Raw genomic sequence first — 23543 nt, forward strand, 5'->3', positions numbered from 1 at the left:
CTTGCCCTTAATGTCAGGAGGATCACTTCTGGACTTTCTGGCTAAGATCTAGTGGGCCTAAATTAAAGGGGAATATTATCTAGTTAGTAGAAATTTCCCTGAAGTGATAAAGTATTTATCATATTTGAGAAAGTTCAAAGAGGACTTGATTTTTAGCATCATTGTTGATTCCTTTTGTTTTCTTACCCAATTTCATTTCTTTCTTTTGATTGTAGGATTTCTACTTTTGTGTCAGTTTGTTAACTGATCTTTGTTTTCATTTTAAAAACACTTAATAAAACTCAAACTAACACAAAAGTCAATGGCCTCAATTCATTGGTATCCCCCCTCTTTTCTTTTTTCTTTTTTGCAGGACAATGAGGGTTAAGGGACTTGCCCAGGGTCACACAGCTAGAAAGTGTCAAGTGTCTGAGGCTGGATTTGAACTCAGGTCCTCCTGAATCCAGGGCCGGTGCTCTATCCACTGCACCACTTAGCTGCCCCCCCCACTTTTCTTGATATGTATTTAAAAATATAATTTTTTCTTCCTTTAGGATTTTTTAGACATAACTTGAATATTTTAATGTTTTCATTGTTGTGGTTATTATTATTATTTTCTTTAATATACCATAGAGTACTCCTAACTCACATACGATCTTTCCAAAAAAACAACCCAGGTTCAAGGTACTTTGTGGATTGGTATCTACTTAAAACCATAGCTCGGAGATCTCACCAATTATATTTATTTTATTAGGCAGAAAGAGGATACAGTTATTTTGAAGCAAAAGTGTTTAGTGGAATAATATAGTAAGAAAAATAGCAATAGAACATTTCCCCAATAAACCTGGGGTACAGTGTTTCACAAATACCATTAGTGGGAAGAATGAACATCTTATAAAATACACGCCCAGGGAAATATATACATATGGAAGTTGTAGAAATGAGATACAAACATGGAGGGCCCCACAAGTAGGGAACTCATGGAGTCAGGGTACACATATGAAAGGGCAATTCACATATCCTTCACTGAAGGGTTGGCAATGCCAACTGTGGTGGTATCATGTTACCCACTTGGCCTGCTCCTTGCTGGGTAACACATTTCTGATGTTCCTCAGTGGACATGCCATGTCTTTACTGACCTCATGATTGTTGAGGTTTTCTTACCAGCTCCTGGATCTTATCTCTTGAAGGCACCTGCTTGCCATCTTAACTCCAATATTCTATGGTGCAGCAATTAGTTTCTCCATAATAAGGGGAGACCAACAGTTCTCAGCCAAGGGAATGACAGCCAGTCAGAGTTCCCTTAAGATAATATTTATTCTATTATTTAACTCACTTTTTCCTGCTAGCAGTATCTACATCTCTATTCTAAGCCTCCAGATTTCTTAGGGTTGGAAAATCCTTGTAATTCTCATTTCATTTTGGATTCCCAACTTTTTCTCTCATTCAAACCACCTCAGAACTGTTTTCCAGCAAGTATGAAAGGCTGTGTGTGTCTGATATAAAGGCTTCATTAAGCATCCTAAAATCCTTTGATTATTTACATAAAAGGAATCTGAGCAAACACAAAAGCTAAGGCAAGAGGGGTAAGGTCTTTTATCCTTCTGATCCCCAGTCTCTGCTTGCTTTATTTGTGGCAGTCAATACGTTCCTCAGGCTTTGAGCCACCCCTCAAATGTAATTTTTTGCTGTTTCTATTATTTCTTCTCACTCTTTAGTATTGTATAAGTTTCCATTTATGCCTGAGTCCTTTGATTACATTTATATGCCACTTTTATTGTGTTATGATTTATAAAAGATAAATGTAATACTTCTGACTTTCTGCATTTGTGTATGAGCTCTTTATGCACTAGAATGTGGTCAGTTTTTGTAATTGTGCTGTGAAATGTTGAAAAATAATTATGTTCTTTAAGATTCCCATTTAATAATCACTGTGTCTATAATTTCTATATTTTCTAGTATATTCAGATGTTTTAACCTCTTTCTTGTTTCTTTTTTTTAGTTTTGTCTAACTCTGGAAGAGGCATATTGAAGCTGTCAACAATTATCATCTTACTAGCTAGATGTTCCTGTAATTCAATTAACTTTTCCTTTAAGTACTTAGATGCTAGGTCCTTAGAGGAAGCATGGCATAGTGGATAGTGATGAGTTTGGAGTCAAGAAGACTTGTGTTCAAATTCTTTCCCTGGACACTTACTTATTAGCTGAGAGATCCCAGACAAGTCATTTAATTTCTATATGCCTCAAGCAATTTCCAATGATTCACCTGCTAAGTCATTAATGTTGTGATATGCATTGGTAGAGATACTTCACATACTGGGAGCTTCCCACCCTGATGAAATCTATCACAGTTCCTTTGCATGTTTATATACTCAGATGCTGAATGATTTGCTGAAGGAATATTTACTGTTGATATTGCTTTATTCTGTCTGGTACCTTTAGTCATAAAATAATTTTTCTGCTTCTCTTACTAAACTTTATCGAATTTAATTGTCTGAGATGTCTGTTTTGTTCATATACGATGATTTATTTAACCATTCCCCAATCGATGGGCACCTACTTGGTTTAACCACCAGATGGTACTCATAGAATTCCATGGAATCCCATACTTATTCCAGCTGTGGGTGCCTACCTTGTTGAGGAAGAAGTGCTGAGAGTGCCAACCTCTCAGTGGTTACCCCAGAGTCAGCAACTTTCTATCACTTAGCTCTGCCTCCCTATATAAGGTAGTGCCACTGATTGTCTAGGAGGCTGTGGATTTGTAGATATACCCAATCATCATTAGCTGGATAATCAACTGGCTAACCCTATGTCCTCTTAATGGGCTATATTTCCAATAGGTATGTGGTATAATGGAATTGGTTCACATAGAAACAGATGCACATGCTGAAATGTGGCATAGAGTGTTTTTACTCATTATGGAATCCATAAATAAATAGTATTTAATAATACATAATAAAGCATAGAATCCCTACCACCATCAAGCAACTTGGAGCTTGCAGCTTTCCTAGCTCTTGAAATTCTTTCTTTACTCTCCCCTTCCCCCCCTCTGCAGATATATGATCAATCAGGATCTATTTGAGGAGATACAGTCTGTGTTCTCTGGAGCAGGCAAAGCTGTTCTTGGGCTGTTCTGTTCATGTTTCTCAAAGGATTGGTCATTTAGGTCAGGACTTCTTAAACTTTTTCTATTCACAACCCTTTTTTTTTTTTTTGCCCGAGAAATTTTTATGTGACTCCAGGTGTATAGGTATATAAAATAGGTATAAACAACATTTTACTATTACCTAATTTTTCACAATCCTCACATTCAGTTATGCAACTCCATGTGGGGTCATGACTCACAGTTTAAGAAGCTATGATATAGATGCAGATATAGGAGTTGGGGTTTCAGCATAGGAACTGGTACATATGATACTGTGTGAACTGGAACTTGGGAGGATGGGTGATTTTTTTTTTTGGTCACTGGGTGGGGGGATCTCTGGTCATAGCTAACTCATAAGAGCAAGATGGGTGAAAATAGGTAATCCAGACAAGGAGCAGGGTCACCATTGCCCTTGAAGCCCTTTTATGTCCAAGTGTCCTCACTGTGACCTTGACCCTCTCTCTTGACACAGATCACTTATCTCCCCTGCTTTCCCAAAACTACATAGATGCTCCTCACAACAAGGGTTAAGAGTAATTGTAAAGTGGGGAGCATTTAATTTGTTTTCCAGTTCTTGGCCACCATCAATCAGTCAAACATTTATTAAATGCCTACTCTGAGCTAGGCACTGCGCTAAGTGCCGAAGGTACAAAAAGAGGCAAAAGACAGTCCCTGTCATAAAGGAATTTACAATCTTAATAGGGGAGGCAACAGGCAAATACATATATACAAAACAAGCTACATACAGGATAATCAGGAAAGTTAACAGAGGGAAGTTGTTAGAATTAAGAGAGGTTGTGATAGGCTTCCTGTAGAAGGTGGGAATTTAGTTGGAAGTAAAAGGAAATCCAGGAGGTCAGTAGGTGGAGATGAGGAGGGAGAGCATTGAAGAAGGTGTGGAGGACAGCCACTGAAAATGCCCAGAGCCAACAGAATGTCTTGTTTGTGGAATAGCCAAGAGGCCAGTGTCAATGTGGCAGGAGAAGTAAGGTGTAAGAAGACAGAAAGGTAGGAGGGGGCTAGGTTATGAAGTGCTTTAAATGTCAAACAGAGCATTTTGTATTTGATACTGGAGGCCATAAGGAGCCACTGCTGCTATGAATACTTTGGTACCTATGGGACTTTTCTGTTTTTTTTAACCTCCTTGGAGTAGGTGCCTTACATCAGGCTCTTTGGCTCAAAGGCTATGGTCATTTTAGTCCCTTCTTTTTAGCAAACGTTTACATTTCTTACTGGAGTGGTTTGACCACTTCTAATCAAACAACACAACAGTGTGCCTTTCTTGCCACAGCTCCTCCAACATATTGACTATTTTCAACTTTGACATTTTGTCTGGTGTAAGATCAAATATCAGAGCTGTTTTGACTTAGGTTTTTCTTATTAGCCATTTTGATCATTCTTCCTTATGGTAATACTTTGCAATTTTTCCTTTGGAAACTGTTTCATTAAATCCTTTGACCACTTCTCTAAAACATGGCTATGGTTATACTGATCCTCATGAAAGTGTCCTGATTTTCTCAGGGCATTCACCTTTGACTAGCTGCCTTCCTCTCCTTCCCACAACTCTTATCTTTACACTAGGAGACATCGATATTAACATTGATGCTTCCTAAAATCCTCTAACCTCCCAGTTCTTCAGGTACCTTACATTACATGACCAATTCCTTCACTCCACAACAGCCACACATAGTCGCCCATTGGATTTGACCATTACTTACAAATATCCTTCCTTATTTATTTGTTTGTTTGTATTTTTTTTTTTGGTGAGGCAATTGGGGTTAAGTGACTTGCCCAGGGTCACACAGGTAGTAATTGTCAAGTGTCTGAGGCTGGATTTGAACTCAGGTCCTCCTGAATCCAGGGCTGGTGCTCTATCAACTGTACCACCTAGCTGCCCCTATCCTTCCTTATTTAGAAACTCATATTCATCTGACTACAGCCTCCTGTTATTCCATCTTACTGGATGCCTCATCTCTCCTAAACTTATTTTTTCTTTATCTTCTTCAAAGTCTCTACTTCTATCCTGTACTACTTTCTCAGGCCATTACCCTAGCTCTGACCTCATTTTCTTCCCTTTCCAATTTCAACCCTGTAGTTAGACATTTAAACTCTCTCCCCTCAGATCTTTTGCCCTCCTGTCCTATCACTGCTCATCTTTTGCCAAACCTCAGTCCTGGATTACATTCACCATTTAATGCCTCAGTTCTTACTCACCAGTTCTCCATGCCTGTAACTCTCTCTCCTCACATCTTCCTCTGGGCTTCCCTGCATTCCTTCAGGTCTCAGCCAAAGTCCCATTTTCTGCAAGAATCTTTCCCTGGCCCTCCTTTATCTTACTGCCTTCCTTGTGTCAATTATCTCCAATTTATCCTCTATGCATATAGTTTGTATACAGTTGTTTGCACATTATCTCTGCCATTACATTCTGAATTCATTGAGAATAAGGGTTAGGGGGCAGCTAGGTGGTGCAGTGGATAAAGCACTGGCCCTGGATTCAGGAGGACCTGAGTTCAAATATGACCTCAGACACTTGACACTTACTAGCTGTGTGACCCTGGACAAGTCACTTAACCCTCATTGCCCTGCAAAAAAAGAAAAAAAAAAGAAAAAAGAGAATAGGGGTTATTTGTTGGTGTTTGTTGTTATTGTTGTTTTGCCTTTCTTTGCACCCTCCATACCTGGAACATAGTAAAGGCTTAATAAATGTTTGTTGATTGAATTTTGTGACAGTATCTTCCTGTTCTCCTACCTGTCTGACCCTTCTCCATTTCTTTTGTTGACTTCAACTATATCATGTCCTTTAACTGTGGGTGTTCCCTAGAGTTCTGTCCTAGGCCCTTCTTCTCTTTTTCTTCTGTAATCTAGCTCTTGGTAACTTCATCAGGTCCCATAGGTTAAACTCTCATCACTATGCACATGATTCTAAGATCTCTCTCTATATATATCCAGCACCTGTTTCTCCTCTATGCTTCAGTCCCACATCACCAGCTGCTTATTAGGCACCTCCAACTTGGCATTTCCAAAACTGAACTCCTTTTTCCCCCTCAAACCTTTCCCTCTTCTGGACTGGCATATTCCTATCTAATATATCACCATCTTTCTAGTCTTCCAGGTTGGTCACCTTGGCATTATCCTTCACTTCTCACTGTCCCTCCCCCTACATATGTAATCGGTTGCCGAATTTTGCTGCTTCTATCTCCTTGGCATCTCTTGCCCTCCCCCCCCCACCTCTCCTTTCCATTCACAAAGCTACATTAGTTCAAGCCCTCAGTGGTCTCCCTGCTTCAAGTCTCACCCATTCAGCTCATTCTGCACACTTGCCAAAATGATTTCGCTTACATGCCGATCACACCATGGTGACTCCTACTCAATCAATTCCAGTATTTTCCTATTGTCTCAAGGATAAAATATAAGCTATTCTGTTTATCTTTCAGTGCTCTTCCCAACCTGGCCCCAAACTAACTTTCCATCATTGTTGGACATTACTCCACCTCCCACACCCTGCAATCCAGTCAAACTGGCCCCTTCTCTTTTCCTCACACATGCCACTCCATCTCCTCCCTCTTGTATCAACTATCCCTCGTGTCTGTGATGCATTTCCTCCTTCACCTCCACCTCTACCTCATAGAGTCCATCTCTTCCTTCAAGATGCATCTTAAGCATGACTTTCTGCATGAAGCCTTTCTTGGTGTCCCCAAATTATATTGTATTGAACCACTTTGAATTGATTTGTAGTTTTTCCCATTTTATAGATTTGCTCACTGTGTTTATATGTGCACTTGTTGCTGTCCCCATTAGAATATTGGCTTCTTGAGAGTATGGATTGTTTTACTTTGTATTTGTATCTGTAATGTCTAACACAATAGTTGGCACCTAGGTGCTTCATAAATGGGTTGATTCATTATCCATTGGGGAAATGGCTCTTGGTTTTACAGATTTTTGTTATATATTTGGTGATTTTCAAATATATTACTGATATTTGGCAAAGATTCCTCCCCACTCCCTGACACCACTACCATGGACAATTTTCCTTATTATCATAGTTGCATTGCTTTCATCTATTTAAAAGTTTTTTAGATCCATGTGATGAAAACCATCTACCTTTTTTTCCTTTGTGATATCTTCTATCTCCCCCCCCCCCCCCACGCCTTTTATTTTTTGGTTAACAGCTTCTCCTTTTTCCCCTTCACCCTATCCTGGCCATAATTGTGAGAAATATCTCCCTCTATTTTCTTTCTTTTTGGTTTTAATTTTTATTGATATTTTTTGTTTTACATTTCCTTCATTTCTGAATCTCTGCCATAGTCATCTCTTATAGAAAAAATAAAGAGTAAAAAAAGTTAAGCAAAACTAACCAACCAATGAACTATATCTGACAATATATGCAGTCTTCCACAACCACAGTCCCCTACCTCTGTGAAGAAGGAAGGGTGGTACAGTGCCTTCCCTCTCAGATTACTTTCTATTTACACTTTCTGTTTACACAGTATGCATCTTGAATGTACTTGGTTATTTTCAGTGGTCACGTTTTTGCCTTTCTTGGCATCCTTGGTACTTAGCATACTGCCTGGTGCATGGTAAGTGTTTAATAAATGCTTGCTGACTGACATTTTCTTATCTCATTTTAAAGACTATGTGTGGTCATTATTTTTTACACACAATAATGCTTTTTTTTTTTTTTTTTGCTTGGGGGTTCTTTCCATTGACATTCTTCGAGTCACTATGTGTGTAGTTTGCTTGGTTCTACTTACTTTGTTGTTGATCAAATCTTCTTAGGCTTCTTTGAATCCTTCATATTCATCATTTCTTACCGTCCAGTAAAATTCTATTTCAAGCCATATCCCAATTAATGGACATCTACTTTGTTTATTGTTGTTTGCTACCAAACAAGTGCTATTATGAATGCTTTGGTGTCTATGGGACCTTGATTTCTGTCATTATTTCATTTTAGGCATAAGTCTAACAGTCAGATCTCTGGTTCAAGGGGTGTGCCATTACTTCAAATTGTTTTCCTGAATATTTGAATCAATGAACACATCCACCAACAGTATACTAATGTGTCTGTCTTTTTATACTGCTCCCTCCCCCCCCACATTGATTATTTCCATCTTTGGTCATCTTTGACATTTTGCTGGGTGTAAGGTCCAACCTCAGAGTTGTTTTAATCTGGATTTTCCTTATTACTTATTTTGAGTATTCTTCCTTATGATTGTTAATAACTTTGTAATTTTTCTTTTGAGGACTGCTTTTTCATACCTTTTAACCATCATGGAATGAGTCTCAGTCTTAGCATTTTTGGTAGTTATATATCTTAAATCATAAGCCCTCATCAGAAATATCTTATGCAAAGATTTTTACCCCAATGGACAGCTGATTTTTGAAATATAAAACCATTTCAATTCCATGAAATGTAAATTAACAATTTGATTTTCATGTTATCACTTCTAGAGTTTTGGTTAAAGATTTCTTCCCCTAACTATGAAAGGCACCTGATCTTTGCTTTTTTTAAATGACTTTTTAAAATGGAATTGCCTTGAATAGGTACATCATTTATCTATTTTGAGCTTACTATTTAAACTAATACCAAATAGTTTTGATGATTGATTACTGACATAACATAAGGTCTGAAAATGATTCTGACTTTGATTTTCCTTTCTTCATTATTTCCCTTGAGATTTTTGATCATCTATTCTTCCAAGTGAATTTTGTTAGTGTTTTGTTTAGTTTACAAGATACTCGCTTGGTTCCTTGGTATGGCATTAAATCTGTAAATTAATTTAGGTAGAATCATAATTTTTATTTTATTTGCACAACCTAGCCAAGAACAATTCATATTCCTCCAATTATTTGTCATTATTTTTAAGTGTACTTGATAATTATATTTATGCTTCCTGAGTAGGTCTTGGCAGATAACTCCCAAATATTTTAGGCATTTCAAAGTTATTTTGAATGGAGTTTCTTTATTTTCTGGTTTTTGTTACTGCTATGCAGAAATGTTAATTCTAATAAAGTAAAAAAAAAGCATTTATTAAGCTCCTACTATGTGCCTACAATGTCTATTGTGCTAAGTATTGGAAATATAAAGGCAAAAACAATCTCCGCCTTCAAGGAACCCCTAATCTAATGGGAGAAACGACATGTAAACAGCTAGGTATAAGCAAGATATATACATGCTAAGTTTGAGAAAATCTATTCTACTGAAGCTATCATTGCAATTAGTTCCTTTGTTAATTCTCTGGGGTTTCCTCAGTAAATTGTTTTCGGCAAATTGGGATGGTTTTGTCTCCTCTTTTGTTATCTTTTATGCCTTTAATTTCTTTCTCATTCAAAAACTAGAAGTTTTAGAATTATGTCACTAAAAGCGGGCATGCTTGTACTTTGTGAAGTGTCTAGTGTTACTCCCTTTGTAAATGATGTCAACTTTTGATATTGGGCTATTTTTTCTTTGTAGAATTAATTATGCTAATTGTTTTTCTAATGTTAAACCATTCTTGCATAACTAGTAGAACTCCAACATGGTCACAGAGAATTATTATTTGGACATGTTGTTGTAGCGACCTTGAAAGAATTTTATTTTAAATTTTTACACCAATATTCATTAATGATATTGGAATATAATTCTCTTCCTTTTTTATTCCTCTGGGTTATATATTAGGATCATATTTGCTTCATGAAAGGAATTTAGTAGAATGTTTTCTTTCTCAAACTTTTAGAATATTTTATGTAACAATAGTAATAATTGCTCTTTAAATATTTGGTATAATTCACCTGAAAACTCATCCTGACTATTTTGGGGGGGGGGCATTTCTTCATGGGCCAATCATTTTTCTGTGATTAGATTGTTAAAATAATTATTTTATGTTTTGTTAATTTGGGTACTTTATATTTTTGAAGGATATACATTTCTTTTAAATTCTCAGTTTGGCCATACTGTATAGTAGGTTTGAGTAATTATTTTTATTGTGTTATGATTTCACTATTTTTCATTCTGTTAATTTGTTTTCTCTTGTTTTTTAAAATTAGGTTATTGATTTAATCTATTCAAAGAACTACCTTTAGTTTTGTTTATTTCTATATATTTTCTATATACATTTTCCTTGTAATTTCCAAGATTTGTTTTTTTGGTGTTTGAGGTTGTTAATTTGTTGATTTTCTAATTTTAGAAACTGAATGCTCCATTCATTAATTGGATCTTTTTCTATATTAATGACACACATCTTAAGAGATGTATTTCATTGTTATTTTCTTTCACGCAACTATTAATTAATTCTAAGTGTTTCTTTGACTTATTTAGCATGTCATTCTTGTCTTCATTTGTGTTTCTATCTTTTATATTCTTTTCATTACTAGTTTTATCGCATTGTAGTATAGAAAGAGCATGATAAGTATTTCTGGCTATTTATGTTTATATATATATATTTTTTTCTGTTCCCTATCACTTAATTCATTTTAAAGGTATCTATTGACACTGCATTTATGCATAGTCTTTTTTTTTTAATGTATGAGGTATTTTATTTTTTCCGTTACATGTAAAGATAGTTCTCAACTTTTGTTTATACATGCTTTACAATTTCAGATTTTTCTCCCTCCCTCCCCCCTCCCCTAGACAGCAGGTAATCTGATATAGGTTATATCTCTATATCTCTATACATATACATATAGATATATATATACACATAATAACATTAATCCTATTTCTGCATTAATCCTGTTACAAGAGAAAGAATCAGAGCAGTGATGCAAAACCTCAAAATAGAAAAAAAAAAACCAACAGCACCCAAAACAAAAGAAATAATATGGTTCAATCAGCATATATACTCCACAGTTCTTTCTTTCTTTTTTTTTTTCTTGAATTTGGAGATCCTCTTCTATCATGAGTTCCCTGGAACTCTTCTGTACCATTGCATTGGTGAGAAGAATATAGTCCATCACAGTAGGTCAACACTCAATGTTGATGATACTGTGTACAATGTTCTTCTGGTTCTGCTCATCTCACTCATCATCAACTCACGTAAGACCCTCCAGGTTTCTCTGAACTCTTCCTGCTCATCATTTCTTACAGCACAATAGTATTCCATTGTATTCATATACCACAACTTGTCCAGCCATTCCCCAATTGATGGGCACCCCCTCAACTTCCAATTCCTTGCTACCACGTAAAGAGCAGCTATAAATATTTTTGTACATGTGGGTCCCTTTCCCCCTTCCATGATTTCTTTGGGCAAAAGACCTAAAAGTGGGATTGCTGGGTCAAAGGGTATGCACAGCTTTATCACCTTTTGGGCATAATTCCAAATTGCTCTCCAGAATGGTTGGATCAGCTCACAGCTCCACCAACAATGCATTAGTGTTCCAATATTTAATGCATAGTCTTTAATGTTCCCATTCAGAAGATGCCACAAGTCTCTCATCTCTAACTTTTCTAACATTTTATTCATTTCCATATTGTGCTTTTAATTTGTCTTTGTTACATTTATCTACTTCTGGGGAAGGGACATTCAAGTCTCCTAGAACTATTATTTTACTAACTATTTCTTATTGCAATTCAATTAATTTCTCCTTTATGAATTTGGATAACATGCCATTTGATGTATTTAGGTTTGGTTGTGATGTTTCATTGTCTATGGCACCTTTAAACTTAATGTAGTTTCCTTCTTTATCTTGATATTGTATTTTTATTTTGTCTGATAGCATGATTGGAAATCAGGATTAAAAATGTCACTTGGTACATAGTAAATTTTGTTCCAATTTCTCCTCTTAATTTTCTGTGTCTTTCATATACATATATCAGATCACTGGATTTTGTTGTCCTCTTGTTTTATTAGATGACTTAATCTAGTCACATTCAAGTTTATGATTAGTTTGTGTTATCCTCTACTATTTCTTCTGTATTGATTTTTATCCTCTTCCTCTCTTAAGTCAGTCCCTTGTCCCAGCAATTAGTTTTACTTACACTGCTTTGATGCTAGTCTATTCCCACATGTTCTCCCCACCCCCTTCAATTTATCTGCCTTAGTTCCTTGAACTTACTTGAATTGCTAATTTCTCATCCTTTTTTTATTTATTTGTTTGCTCCCCTCTTTTGAAACTTCCTTTTCCCTTTCTTGTCAGGTCTGCTATTTACAGTCTTCCTTCCCTTCCTCCCTGACCTCTTAGTTTAGGATAACATTTTTTCTTTTTGCAGTGGCCATGAAATGTTCATTTACTTTGTTTTCTTTTTGATGTTTCTGACCTTTTAGTAGATTCTGAATTGTTTTACAGAATTCATGGACTATGCCACTTATCTCTTTTTTGGTCCCTCCTGAGGGTAGAGCTTCTGGGGTACCGAATTTGGACTCCCACTTCTATCTAACATTTTGATGTTATTGCATTTGATGTCATCCCATTCTGCCCCCCTCCCCCAAGGCCATTTTTCTGCTATGCTTCACTCTTAGAAATATTAAATCATTAGGGGGTATAGTGTCAAATAGAAGCAGTGTTATATTATGGGAGTCAATGTCTTAAGTCATGAAGCCCAGTTATCTCCTCTGTTAGCATCATGATTACTCACAGTGCTCAAGGTCAGGTTAACCTATCCATGACTCCATAGAATCTCCCCTACAACCCTGGGTACATTGTTAGTCTTGGGGCCTCATAAATCCCTTTTCCTGGGATAGGATGATATCTAACTCTTTCATGAAGAAAGTGTTATAGTATGCAAGTTTTCCTATGATGAGACTGATTATAAGTCCCTTGCCTCTAGTAAGGCATCCCTGTAGGGATGAGACCTGCCTTTTAATGGGTACTCCATCCCACTTTTGAACTGGGTGAGAATACAGTTCCAGCTTCCCTCTTTGTCTTGCTTCACTTCTACCCATTCATGTGGCTTCCCACAAAATATATTTATTCACTTATAGGGGAGTGTGATATTGAGTCCCTGGAATACTGATTCAGTTCTTCATCCTTTCTTCCTCCCCTTCCTGGTTCTTTAAGTGCCCTTAAAGCTTTGGCCCCTTAGGTCGTTTTTACCCTTTGCCCCTTAATGATCCCTCTTTGTTCTTTCGTTTACCCTTCAGTTGATTAAAAAAAAAATAGCATCCAAACCTGAGTAAATTGATTTCATTAACCTTTACCTGATAATTGCGCTTATTTATTTTTCTTGTGTTTCTCTTGTTTGGAGTATTTGCAAGTTGACTTCTGCTAACTCTCTCTTTTTTTAAAAAGGAATATCTCAAATGCCTATCTTTTGTTGAAGGTTTAACTTATTTTCATGGATGATTAGGCTCAACCTTTCCGATGCTGTTATTTTGGGTTTTAGCTTGAGCTCCTTTGCTCTTTGTAATATCCTTTTCCATTCTTTTCTCTGATTTCTGCAGAGTAATCCTTGGTAATTTGGATTGGCATTTGTTTATACCCGAAGGTCTTTGTCCTGGCTGCTTGTAAAATTTGTTGTTTGTTATTGAAATTGTCAAATGTAACCACAAATGTAGCCTTTGAGTTTCAAGTGTGTCTTCCCCCCTTCTCCTGCAACAATTTGTATGATCAGAATTTTGCTTTCTATATTCAGATTTTGATACAGTTTTCTTGTATTTTTTGTTTGTTTTCGTTGTTTCAGGATGATTTTCATGTTCTTCCAGGAGTCCTTTGATACTGTAAAATACTTAAGTTATTTCTGAGCATCCTGCTTTCCTGATTAGTCATTTTGGTTTGGATAGAATGTGTTCATTTAACTTTCTTTTTCCTTTTCTTTCAAAACTTCTCCTTCACTGGAGAGATTCTCTATAGCATTTTCTATGTACTGACTTTCCTCTTTAATTCTGTACTGAGAGCTCAGATTTTTATCCTAATATCTTATTTGAAAAGTTTTATTTTGCTTTTGAATCATCCTGGAATTACTTGCTGTTGTCCTATGATTTCAAGGATGTCCCCAGAATTCTATCCACTGGAGATTTATTTTATTTCCCTTTACAATAGTGTAAAGGCAGGAAGCATAGTGTAGTGGATAGAGCTTACCTTGGAGACTGGAAGACCTTAGTTCATGGCCTGCCTCACTTATATATTGGCTGCATGACCCTGGGCAAGTCACTTAACCTCCCTGTGTTCTAAACACCCCTCTAAGACTGTCTTTGAGTCTCTCTGTTGGCTTATCTGCTTTGGAGCTAGTTTTATACCCAGACTTTCTTCACTGAACTTTTTGCCTTTCAGTCTTTCTCTGGCATTCTCAGGGAGCATCACATTGACTTCCCACTCCTAACTTGCACTTTGCCTCTATCCCACAACTCTCCTGGAGTTGGGTATCTTCAGGCTCCTATTGTTGGAGAAAGAAACTTCATGGAGAGAGGATTGAATGCAGAAGGGTTTCTAGTCCCTTTTCTCTTTGGCATAGAAAGTCCTTTCCTTCTAGCTAGTTCCATGTTGTCTTTCTTTACTCTCTCCTACTCTACCTGTTCATTTTGCTTTCCTTTTTTCTTCATACAATTGGGTAGAATCAGCATCTTTTATCCCATGTGGGGTGGTACTGGGTTCTGATTGAGTCACTGCAATTAGGTGGAGTGGGCAGGTAGACCCTGAAACACAAGCCTTTGGGGTTGTGTTGGCTGTCTCAGCATGTGGAGTTTGTGGGTGGTAACAATGATGAGAAGTTCAAAATATTTGAATTCTATATTATTTCATGAGGCTTTTACTTTGGACAGCGTTTCTGTATTCTACTGTGGATTCAGTTTTGTTTACTCTATACCTGTCACATTTCCCTCTTTTGATACTCTTCCGTCACCAAGATTTGCAGAAGACAACTAATCTAGTACTTTGATCACATTTGGCATAACAATTTCTGATTATTTCCTTTATTTCCTCCTAATTTGTTGAAAATCAACCCTTTTCATTTTTTAAAAAAATTTTGCTACTTTGGTTTTCTGCTTCTTCCCCCTCTTCCTCATACCAAATTAATCACTGGTGCACTTATTTTATTGGTCTTGTTAAAATAGCACATGTAACTTGTCATCTTTGCAGGTTTTTTGTTTCCAGCTTTGTTTTTTCAGTTATTTGATCTAGGTGTTTTTAGTTTTTAGTTTACTTCCTTCTTCTGACCTTCTTTGTTTTATGTTTCTTTCCAGTAATGACTCTGAATGTTTTGTTATCTTTTAGTTCTGATATTCTATATTATATTAATTTTGATCTGACATTGTCTACTCTATGTTCTTTTGGGGGGCAAGGGACACACAGCTAGTAAGTATCAAGTGTCTGAGGTCAGATTTGAACTCAGGTCCTTCTGAATCCAGGGGTGGTGCTTTATCCACTGTGCCACCTAGCTGCCCAGTCTTTGTTTTAAGGTCATGTCCAGCCCTGACCTTTTACGTTCTCAGAACGATTTATTCTTATGTTTTGAAGTCTAGCTTAACTCAGAACCCTCTTTTCTGTGGTACGTGGGCTTTTACTGCTCTGAAGTTCTCTCAAACCTCCCATTCTATGTCTTGCAGTTCTTTCCATTGCACACCCTTTGCTCACTCCTGGCTCTGGTGTTCTCTGGTCTATATTCTTAGGTCGTTTCCAGGTCTGGCATCTTCTAGTCTATCTGTGTTCTAAGAGCTCTAAGACATTCAATGTTGAACAATCTGAGGTGGCTCCTAGCTCAGATACTGTCAACTCTTCAAGTCCTGACCTTTTCTGTCCTCTGTTTTAAAGTCCCTTCTAGGGGGCAGCTAGTGGAGAAAGCACCATCTCTGGATTCAGGAGGACTAGAGTTCAAATCCCAACTCAGATGCTTGACACTTACTAGCTGTGTGACCCTGGGCAAGTCACTTAACCCTCATTGCCCTGCAAAAAAAATGAATAAAGTCCCTTCTAGCTTTCTGAAGTAACATCTAGTTCTGAACTTTATCTTATGTTTTTAGATCACTCCCATCAATGGTGTTCAGTTTTCTGTTGCATTGTTATTCTTTGCTCTGAAATTGTTTTCTGTTTTAAGATCTCTTTGGGTTGTAACACCTTAGGGACCATGTTCTTTGTCACAAGTTCCCTCCTAACCCTGACATCTTCTATTCTCTATTCTTTTTTTTTTTTTTGCTGGGCACTGAGGGTTAAGTGACTTGCCCAGGGTCACACAGCTATCTATTCTCTATTCTAAGGGTCCTTTTAGTAGCAAAGTTCCTTCCAGGACTGAAATAATTCTAAGGTCTCTTGATATTTTAAGTTCTACGTTCTAAGGGTTCCTTCAAGATCTGAAGTTCTTTCTAGTTTGTTTTAAGGTTGCTTCCAACTCTACCATTCTCTGTTCCCTATTCAGATCTTTTCTAGTTCTGATGATTGTATGTTTTATAGTCCTTTGTAGCTGTGGTGTTGTCTTTTCTATGTTCCAAGCGTCCTTCTCACTCTGAGGGTTTTCTTGGTTCTGACCTTTTCATTCCTAGTTTCCAGCCACCTTCCAACTTTGACATTTTAGAGTCCGAGTTCTAAGATGGCTTGCAGCATTGAGATCTCTTCCAATTCTGTCATTCTCTGTTCTAAAGTCAATTCCAGGTCAGTCATTCTCTGTTCATAGTTCCGCTGTTTCTCAAAGCTCTGATACTCTCTCTTCTGCATTCTAAAGTCCCTGTCAGCACTGACATGTGTTTTTCTATGTTCTAAGCAAATTTCCAGCTCTGATACTCTAGAATCTGAAATCCTTTCTATCGATGGCATTCTGTGTTTTAAGGGCCCATTAAGCTCTAACATTCTATGTTCTTCATTTAGTGTCCTAAGGTTCCACCCTGCACTTTACTCTTTACTCTCCTTGACATCCTCTTCTAGCTCTGACATGCTCTGTCCTAAGGTATTCCCCAACTCTGACTTTCCCTGCCTGAAGGCACCATTCCTTCCAGTTCTGACATTTTATGTTTCACGGTTCTTTTGTTGTTGTTGAGGTAATAGAAGTTAAATGACTTGCCCAGAGACACACAGCTAGTAATTGTTTGAGGCTGAATTTGAACTCAGGTCCTCCTGACACCAGGGCCAGTGCTCTGTCTACTGCGCTGTGTACCTGCCCCTTATGTTCCGTGGTTCTTCACAGTTTTGCCATTCTCTCTCCTCCATCCTAATTTCTCTTTCACGGCTCACATTTTTTGAGGTCCCCTTCAGGGCTGGCATTCTATATTCCAAGGACCCTCCCAGCATTGATAGTCATCTCTATTCTAATTAGGACCCTCCCAGCATTTAGAATCTTGGTTTTAAGGTCCCTCTCAGCTCTGATATTCTCCGTCTCCTGTGCCCTGTCCAGGCTGACATTTTCTGTGCCTTGCTTAAAGCACCCTTCCAGCTCTGACATTCTCTATTTTAAGATCTCTTAAAGTGCTGAGATACCTCTCAGCTCTGACATTTTATGTTCTGAGGTGTCTTTTGCTCTGACATTATTATGTACTTAGAGTCCCTCTTGCATCTGCCATTCTAAGTTCTAAGACTTCTCCCACAATTGATCTTAGATGTATGTTCTGTCCTCATTTCTAAGGGCCCTTCTAATTCACAGAAACCTTGGAGATCAGACAATCCATAGTCAGTGATTCCACCCAGAAGTTCCCGAATATTCCTCTTCTCCATTTTGTACCCCAGCAGCTCATATTTGCTTGGCTACTGCCTTGAAAAATGAGTTTTGCTCATGTGGTACATGCTGGGTAAGCTACTTGAAGGCAGCAATTGCGCCTTTACATTTTCTGCTAGCCCCTAGTGACATTCTCCACAGACCACAGTAGGTCCCTAGTGCCTGTTAATGATGGAGTTCATTACTGCCAGGGAAAACATGGCGGTGAGAACAGCGGGTCTACTTTGGTAGACACATTTCCTTGGGGTTAGGTTACAAGTCCTCATCTCATGGTAATTGAAGAGACAGCTGAATGCCCTTCTCAAATTGCCTGTGGCTGACTTCACTCCTAAAAGAAGACAAGTCATTCAGGATGGTTTGCATTGAACGATTATTGTTGCCCAAACAGTTGCCTACATTAACCAGAGAGCCTTTCAGTGGTAGATATTACCTTTCAACAATGTGAAACAGAAGAATAGATGATAACAGAACGCTATTCTATAATAATAAAATAACAATTACTAGAAACAGAGTGTATTTACTGTAGTTTTAGGAGAGTGTAATTGCAGGGGCAAGTTCTCACTCTTGACGGCTCCTCTGGACACTTGGACCCCATTTTCTTCCTCTCTCCTTTGTCAGTTGGCTGCTTTAGCTCACAAAATACTAAGGTTTAAATGTATTGCTTACAAGGGACTTCTACCTGGTTTTCTGGAAAATGCTTGAAGTCTTTATTTTTGCCCCCAAATCAAAACTCTGAGAGTACTAGGTGATTTAAACTAGTGTTTCTCTCATCCACACTCTGCACCCCCTCCTTTCCCCATTTCTACCCAGAGCTCTTTAAGCACCAGGCTACTTGTCATTCAGTATCTTTTCTTTGTATAGGTTTTATATCTCCTTGTGCTGACCACGTGGCATTTTCTTATCACTTAGATCCCCTTGCCCTTTCTTCAAAAAGGGGATAGCATGCCACATTCTTTCCAGTGTCCCAGGTTCCTATTTCTTGATCTGAAATTCCTTTTCCCCATGATCCTCAGCCACCCTATTCCATGCATCTTGTGCCTGCTCCCCTTTTCCCCCTCCCTTTACCCGAATAGCAACATTTTCCATTGCTCTGGCATCTGCTAGCCATGCCAGGAGCTTGGGGGAAACTCCGTACCTGTCTATTTTTAAGGAAATATGCTTGAAGACAGAATGGTATTGGATCTCATCCTGGATCTTGGATGGAGTCCCAATTTTCATAAAAGGGCAAAGGGTGGGTATGCAGCCTGGCCAGACTGGGCCCCTTCCCCCAGAGGGGGGAGGAGGAGGAGGGGAATGTAGACAAGAGTGACTGATGAGTCTATAAGTGTAGCCCCCTGACACCAAAGGAATTCTAGCAACTCAACTCAATGTCCTTTTCTAGCCTAGGCATGATTGGTGTATCCAAAGGTCCTTGGGGGCTGCTTATCTTAGGGTGGTGCATTTTTAAAAGGCTACAGTTCACTTTGCCATCCTGTGTGTGAAATAATGTTAGCCTTTGACCATTCAGAATTAGCATGTAGACCTGGGCAGGGCTGGTTTCCTGGGGTGCAGTTAAGTAACTATAGCTTCCCACCCCAGGACCAGAACAAGATTGTGACCTAGGGTGGCAGTGAGGTGAGGTACCATGGCGCCTTGTGTCATTTCTGCACAGGGCTGTTCTGTTAAAGCTGTGGATGCAAATAAACACTGTAGTTAGACTGGAGGAGTGTGCAGCTCGGCTTCTGTTACTTGAGATCCCAAATTGGACTGGTATAAATGGAATCTATAAACCAGGGGTTAATATGTATGACTTCAATTCCTAACAAAATCTTAGAATGATCTAAAGGGATGGGTAGTCGACATTTAAAAAGGGAAGCTGTGATTATAGACAGCTAATATGGCATTATCAAAAACAGGTGATGTCAGATTAACCTCATTTCTTCCCCCCATACCCCACCCCCTTATTAGATTGGTAGATCAGGGAAATGTGAAAGACTGTCTAATGATTTTTAACAGTGTGGAGAGAAGTGGGCTAGATAAGTGTATGGGCTGATGAGTACATAACTGGTTGAATGACTGGGTTCAAAGAGTGGTTATTAATGGGGTTGACATCAGTCTGGAAGGAGGGCTCTAGTAGAGTGCCCGAGGGGGTTTTCTCAAGTGATTTTATGATCCTATGTGTGATCTTAGGCAAATCACTCAACCTCTCTAGGCCTTAACATCTTGCTTTCTTATGTTGCCAATAGCAATAAGTGGCATACAAACCACCCCTCTTCCTTTCCAACCTCCCCCCCTCCCCAACATCAAGCACTGAATGTGACTGCCATTTTTGCATATTTCCTATCTTGGTTTTCAGGCTGGGTAGGGGACTTTCCCATTACTGTTTTGATTTCTGATGCCTCCAAAGCTATATTGCATTGCTAATTTATCTCACCAGTCGTTTTCACGATGCCTCCTTTTACCCCAAGAAGAAATACTGGGTTGTTGATCGACACGGGAACTGATTATCCAGATTGTTAGTTTACCAATTAATTATTTACCCAGATTTTCCAGAAATGGATGTAGTTACAGTTGTTCATCTCTTTATGGACTGTATCTTAAAAAATCTCAGGTACCAATCAGATGTTGATTTGTCCTATAGAAATAAATCCATAGAGATGTTGTTTGTGTCGTTTTCCGAAAAACGATGGAAAAGCCTTGTGTGTATACGTGTGTGCACATGTACAAACTTAATGCTTTGTTCAGATACCTGCTGCTAGTGAAAAGATACACTGTAGCCAGCTAATTGCAACAATTACCCACATTTAATCATCATAAATCAAGGAAACAGAGAGACCTGCAATAGGTTTTCAGAACAGGCATGCATACTACAGAACTAATAGTTTAAAAATATCACTGAACGTCCTCCGTGGAGTAATCAGATTTAGAATCATGTGGAAGCAAAATAATGAAATCACAACTTGTCACTTGAAACATATGCAGCTCACTTCATGCAAATATTATTTTAGTTACATGTTACATTAACGAACATACTCAGCATAGTAAACACAAAGTCTGTAACACGTAGAAAACAGAGTAGAGTTTGTCAATTTCTGTTTGGAAATACATACAGTTAGAATGGAGGCCAAAGTCACCGTTCTCAATGGAACAACTATATCTATGAATCACATACATGTAGGAACTTAACTGAGGGAGTAACCTTTTACTCCCACACTGACAACTAAGCTTCCACACTACATTTGTGAATAAAGCATTGACTGAATGACTATAGATAATGGATACCTAGAACAAACCAATGGCTTACATTTGATCAAGAGAAGAGGATTAAGGAAACAACCAAAATCCATTGGCTGGTAGGTGACTACACAAGTGTATTTCACAATTATGGGCACAATTAAGAGCACCAGGCCAATTTGGAATTCTGCTGTACTGCTCACTGTTAGTACATCGTTTCTGCTCACTCATCCTGGTGCACGGTTGTAAGGGCCATCTACAAAATGCCCAAGTTGATCTGGAATCAGGATTGACCCCCACAAGCAACTGTGAGTGGGGAGAGCAAAGTATGATGAACTTCAAGGCGTAATGATGCTCAACAGCCATTCAAACAGGGCCACTCCACCTATTGCAAACCTGCAATTACTGAAAATTGGTGGAGTCTTGCATTTGTCACTTTATATATGCCCTGGCCTCTGTTTTTGAGGATCCCAGTCTCCCAAGTGGGCTGTTAGAAGAATCAAGAATTGGTATCCTTTGAAAGAAGCCTTCTAAACCTCACTGGAATAGTCTCTTTCATAGCTACTTTCCCAGTGATTTTCCTGGCAATTGCTGCCCTTATGATTAAGAAACTTGAATCATCTGGTACTTCATCTGTGAATACTTCTTCTTTTTTATTGGTGACATTCTCAGTCAAATGTGTATTTAAATGGAAACTCCATTGATGTTGAAAGAAATAGGAAGAAAATCTTATCACTGCACGAATCTGACAACAGGTGAAGAGATCTTAATAATAATAATAAAAAAGAAATCCAAATGTGAATTTGTTAGCAACTTAAGAAAAAAAACCCAAACCTGTGTTTGAAACACTTCTAAAAAGGTCTTTTAAGAGTTGCAAAACTTGTGAAAGAAGTAAGTTCCATGGTGGTTGAAAATCATTCCTGGAGAGTTGTCAGCTCTCTCTCCCTTCATTTATCTGATTCCCATCTTTTTCTAAAGATGTGCTTGCTTAATGAAACAAAATGCTGTTGTCATGAGTTCTTGATCAATTCTGCAGTAGTTGTGCACGATGTTGAGTTCTTTCCAGTCTTCATTTGGTTTCCACCAACACTACCCTCAGTCCCTGCTCCCCAATTAGTCATCTCCTAAAAACTTCTAACTATATGACAATGGGGGTACTCTGCCCTTTCCCCTAAGGCAAATTCCGCATTCACTCACACCCGGGGAAAGTTGTTTCCTCCTTAAATTTAAGTTTAGAATTTCCAAACTGTAATCAAGTCTCTAGTTTTCTATATTTGAAATTCTGAAATATGAGTATAGAAATATGAGTCAGCTAGATCATCTCTCTGTGTGACATCAGAAAATCTACTCTAAGACAATGGGAATTTCTTCTTAAGAAAAAAAAAATTAGAAGTGGCTAGCTAAACTTGATACTGTATTATAAAAGGAGCTTCTCCATTTGTCTTCCTTTTTTTCCCTCCAATATTCCAGAACTGTAAACAAAAATATTTAAGTTCCAAGAAAAAAGAAAAAAGAAAAAGAAAAACTGTGCTGTTTCCTCCATCAACTTTTAAGCACTCTTGGTGCAGAATCTCCAATATTGAATAGAAAAGGGAGGCCTTTTGAGATGCTGACTTAGTGACTTGGAAGAATTCAGATCGTCTCTACCAAATATCGCTGGTGAAGCTAAACTCCTTGGATGACAAAGGCATCAGAGGATTGTTCCTGTGAAATTCGGGAGCGTTCTTTGCGGCAGTGTTTAGAGGTAGTTGTCCGTTGAGCAGCGTCAAAGGTATGTTGCAGTATGTGTGGTGGTGAGACCCTAGAGAAGCCATTGGTAAAGAGGACGTGGGCATCTCATAATTGTAACTTCTGCAACAGTGTCTCATTGGCATTGAATCTGTTTGGTGGAAATGGCTCAGATCGGCCTGAGAGGCAACCAAAGCAGCTGAGGTGCTGGTGACAGCAATCGAGGGTGCAGCCTGCAGCTCTCCGAAAAGGCCTTGCTCTGCCGAGTCCAGGACTTGGCGGCGGGAGAGTGTCACTTTTTTCTTGATGGGCATCTCGTACACCAAGTGCTTCCAGAACTTCGAATTCAGTTTGCTGCTCTGGGTTCCTTTCCACTTGACCAGAGAGAGGAGCTTGATGTTTCTCTTCAGTAGCTCCACCTCACGACAGTTGACTTTCTCTTTTAATTCTCTGCACTCAATCCAGATCACTTTGATTTCTCCACTGACCAGCATGCTATGGAGCCTGGTCTCCAGCTCAAAGATACTCCATCCTCTCCTGAGAACATAGTCCGGTGTGAGCACAATAATAAGTCTTCTGCTTTGTTCAACACATCTTGTGAGATCTTCAATGTAGGCTATGGTGGGGGGGGGGAGAGAGGGGGAGAGAGAGAGAGAGAGAGAGAGAGAGAGAGACAGAGAGAGAGAAATAGTAATAGTGAAGTCCATAATCTTAAAACATCAGGTCTGGGGCAGCTAGGTGATGCAGTGGATAAAGCACCAGCCCTGGATTCAGGAGGACCTGAGTTCAAACATGGCCTCGGACACTTGACACTTACTAGCTGTGTGACCCTGGGCAAGTCATTTAACCCTCATTGCCCCACCAAGAAAAAATATCCCACAAAAAACCATCAGGTCTGCGCTGTGGTTTAGCAAAGCTTTTGTCTTTTCC

The 23543-nt window shown here is 38.5% G+C and overlaps 1 protein-coding gene across 1 annotated transcript in view; it reads right to left on the bottom strand.

Moving 5' to 3' along the window:
- Window positions 1-20459: 20459 nt before the first annotated feature.
- Window positions 20460-23543, bottom strand: part of IL1RAPL2 (interleukin 1 receptor accessory protein like 2) — a 953666-nt gene continuing 950582 nt past the window's right edge. Inside the window, exon 11 of the mRNA XM_043974249.1 lies at window positions 20460-23229. Coding sequence (XP_043830184.1) covers window positions 22529-23229 — 701 coding nt within the window. The 3' untranslated portion in view covers window positions 20460-22528. The remainder of the gene's footprint in view (window positions 23230-23543) is intronic.

This window comes from Dromiciops gliroides, chromosome X, assembly GCF_019393635.1.
Source record: "Dromiciops gliroides isolate mDroGli1 chromosome X, mDroGli1.pri, whole genome shotgun sequence".
In the NCBI taxonomy this organism is placed as follows: Eukaryota; Metazoa; Chordata; class Mammalia; order Microbiotheria; family Microbiotheriidae; genus Dromiciops; species Dromiciops gliroides.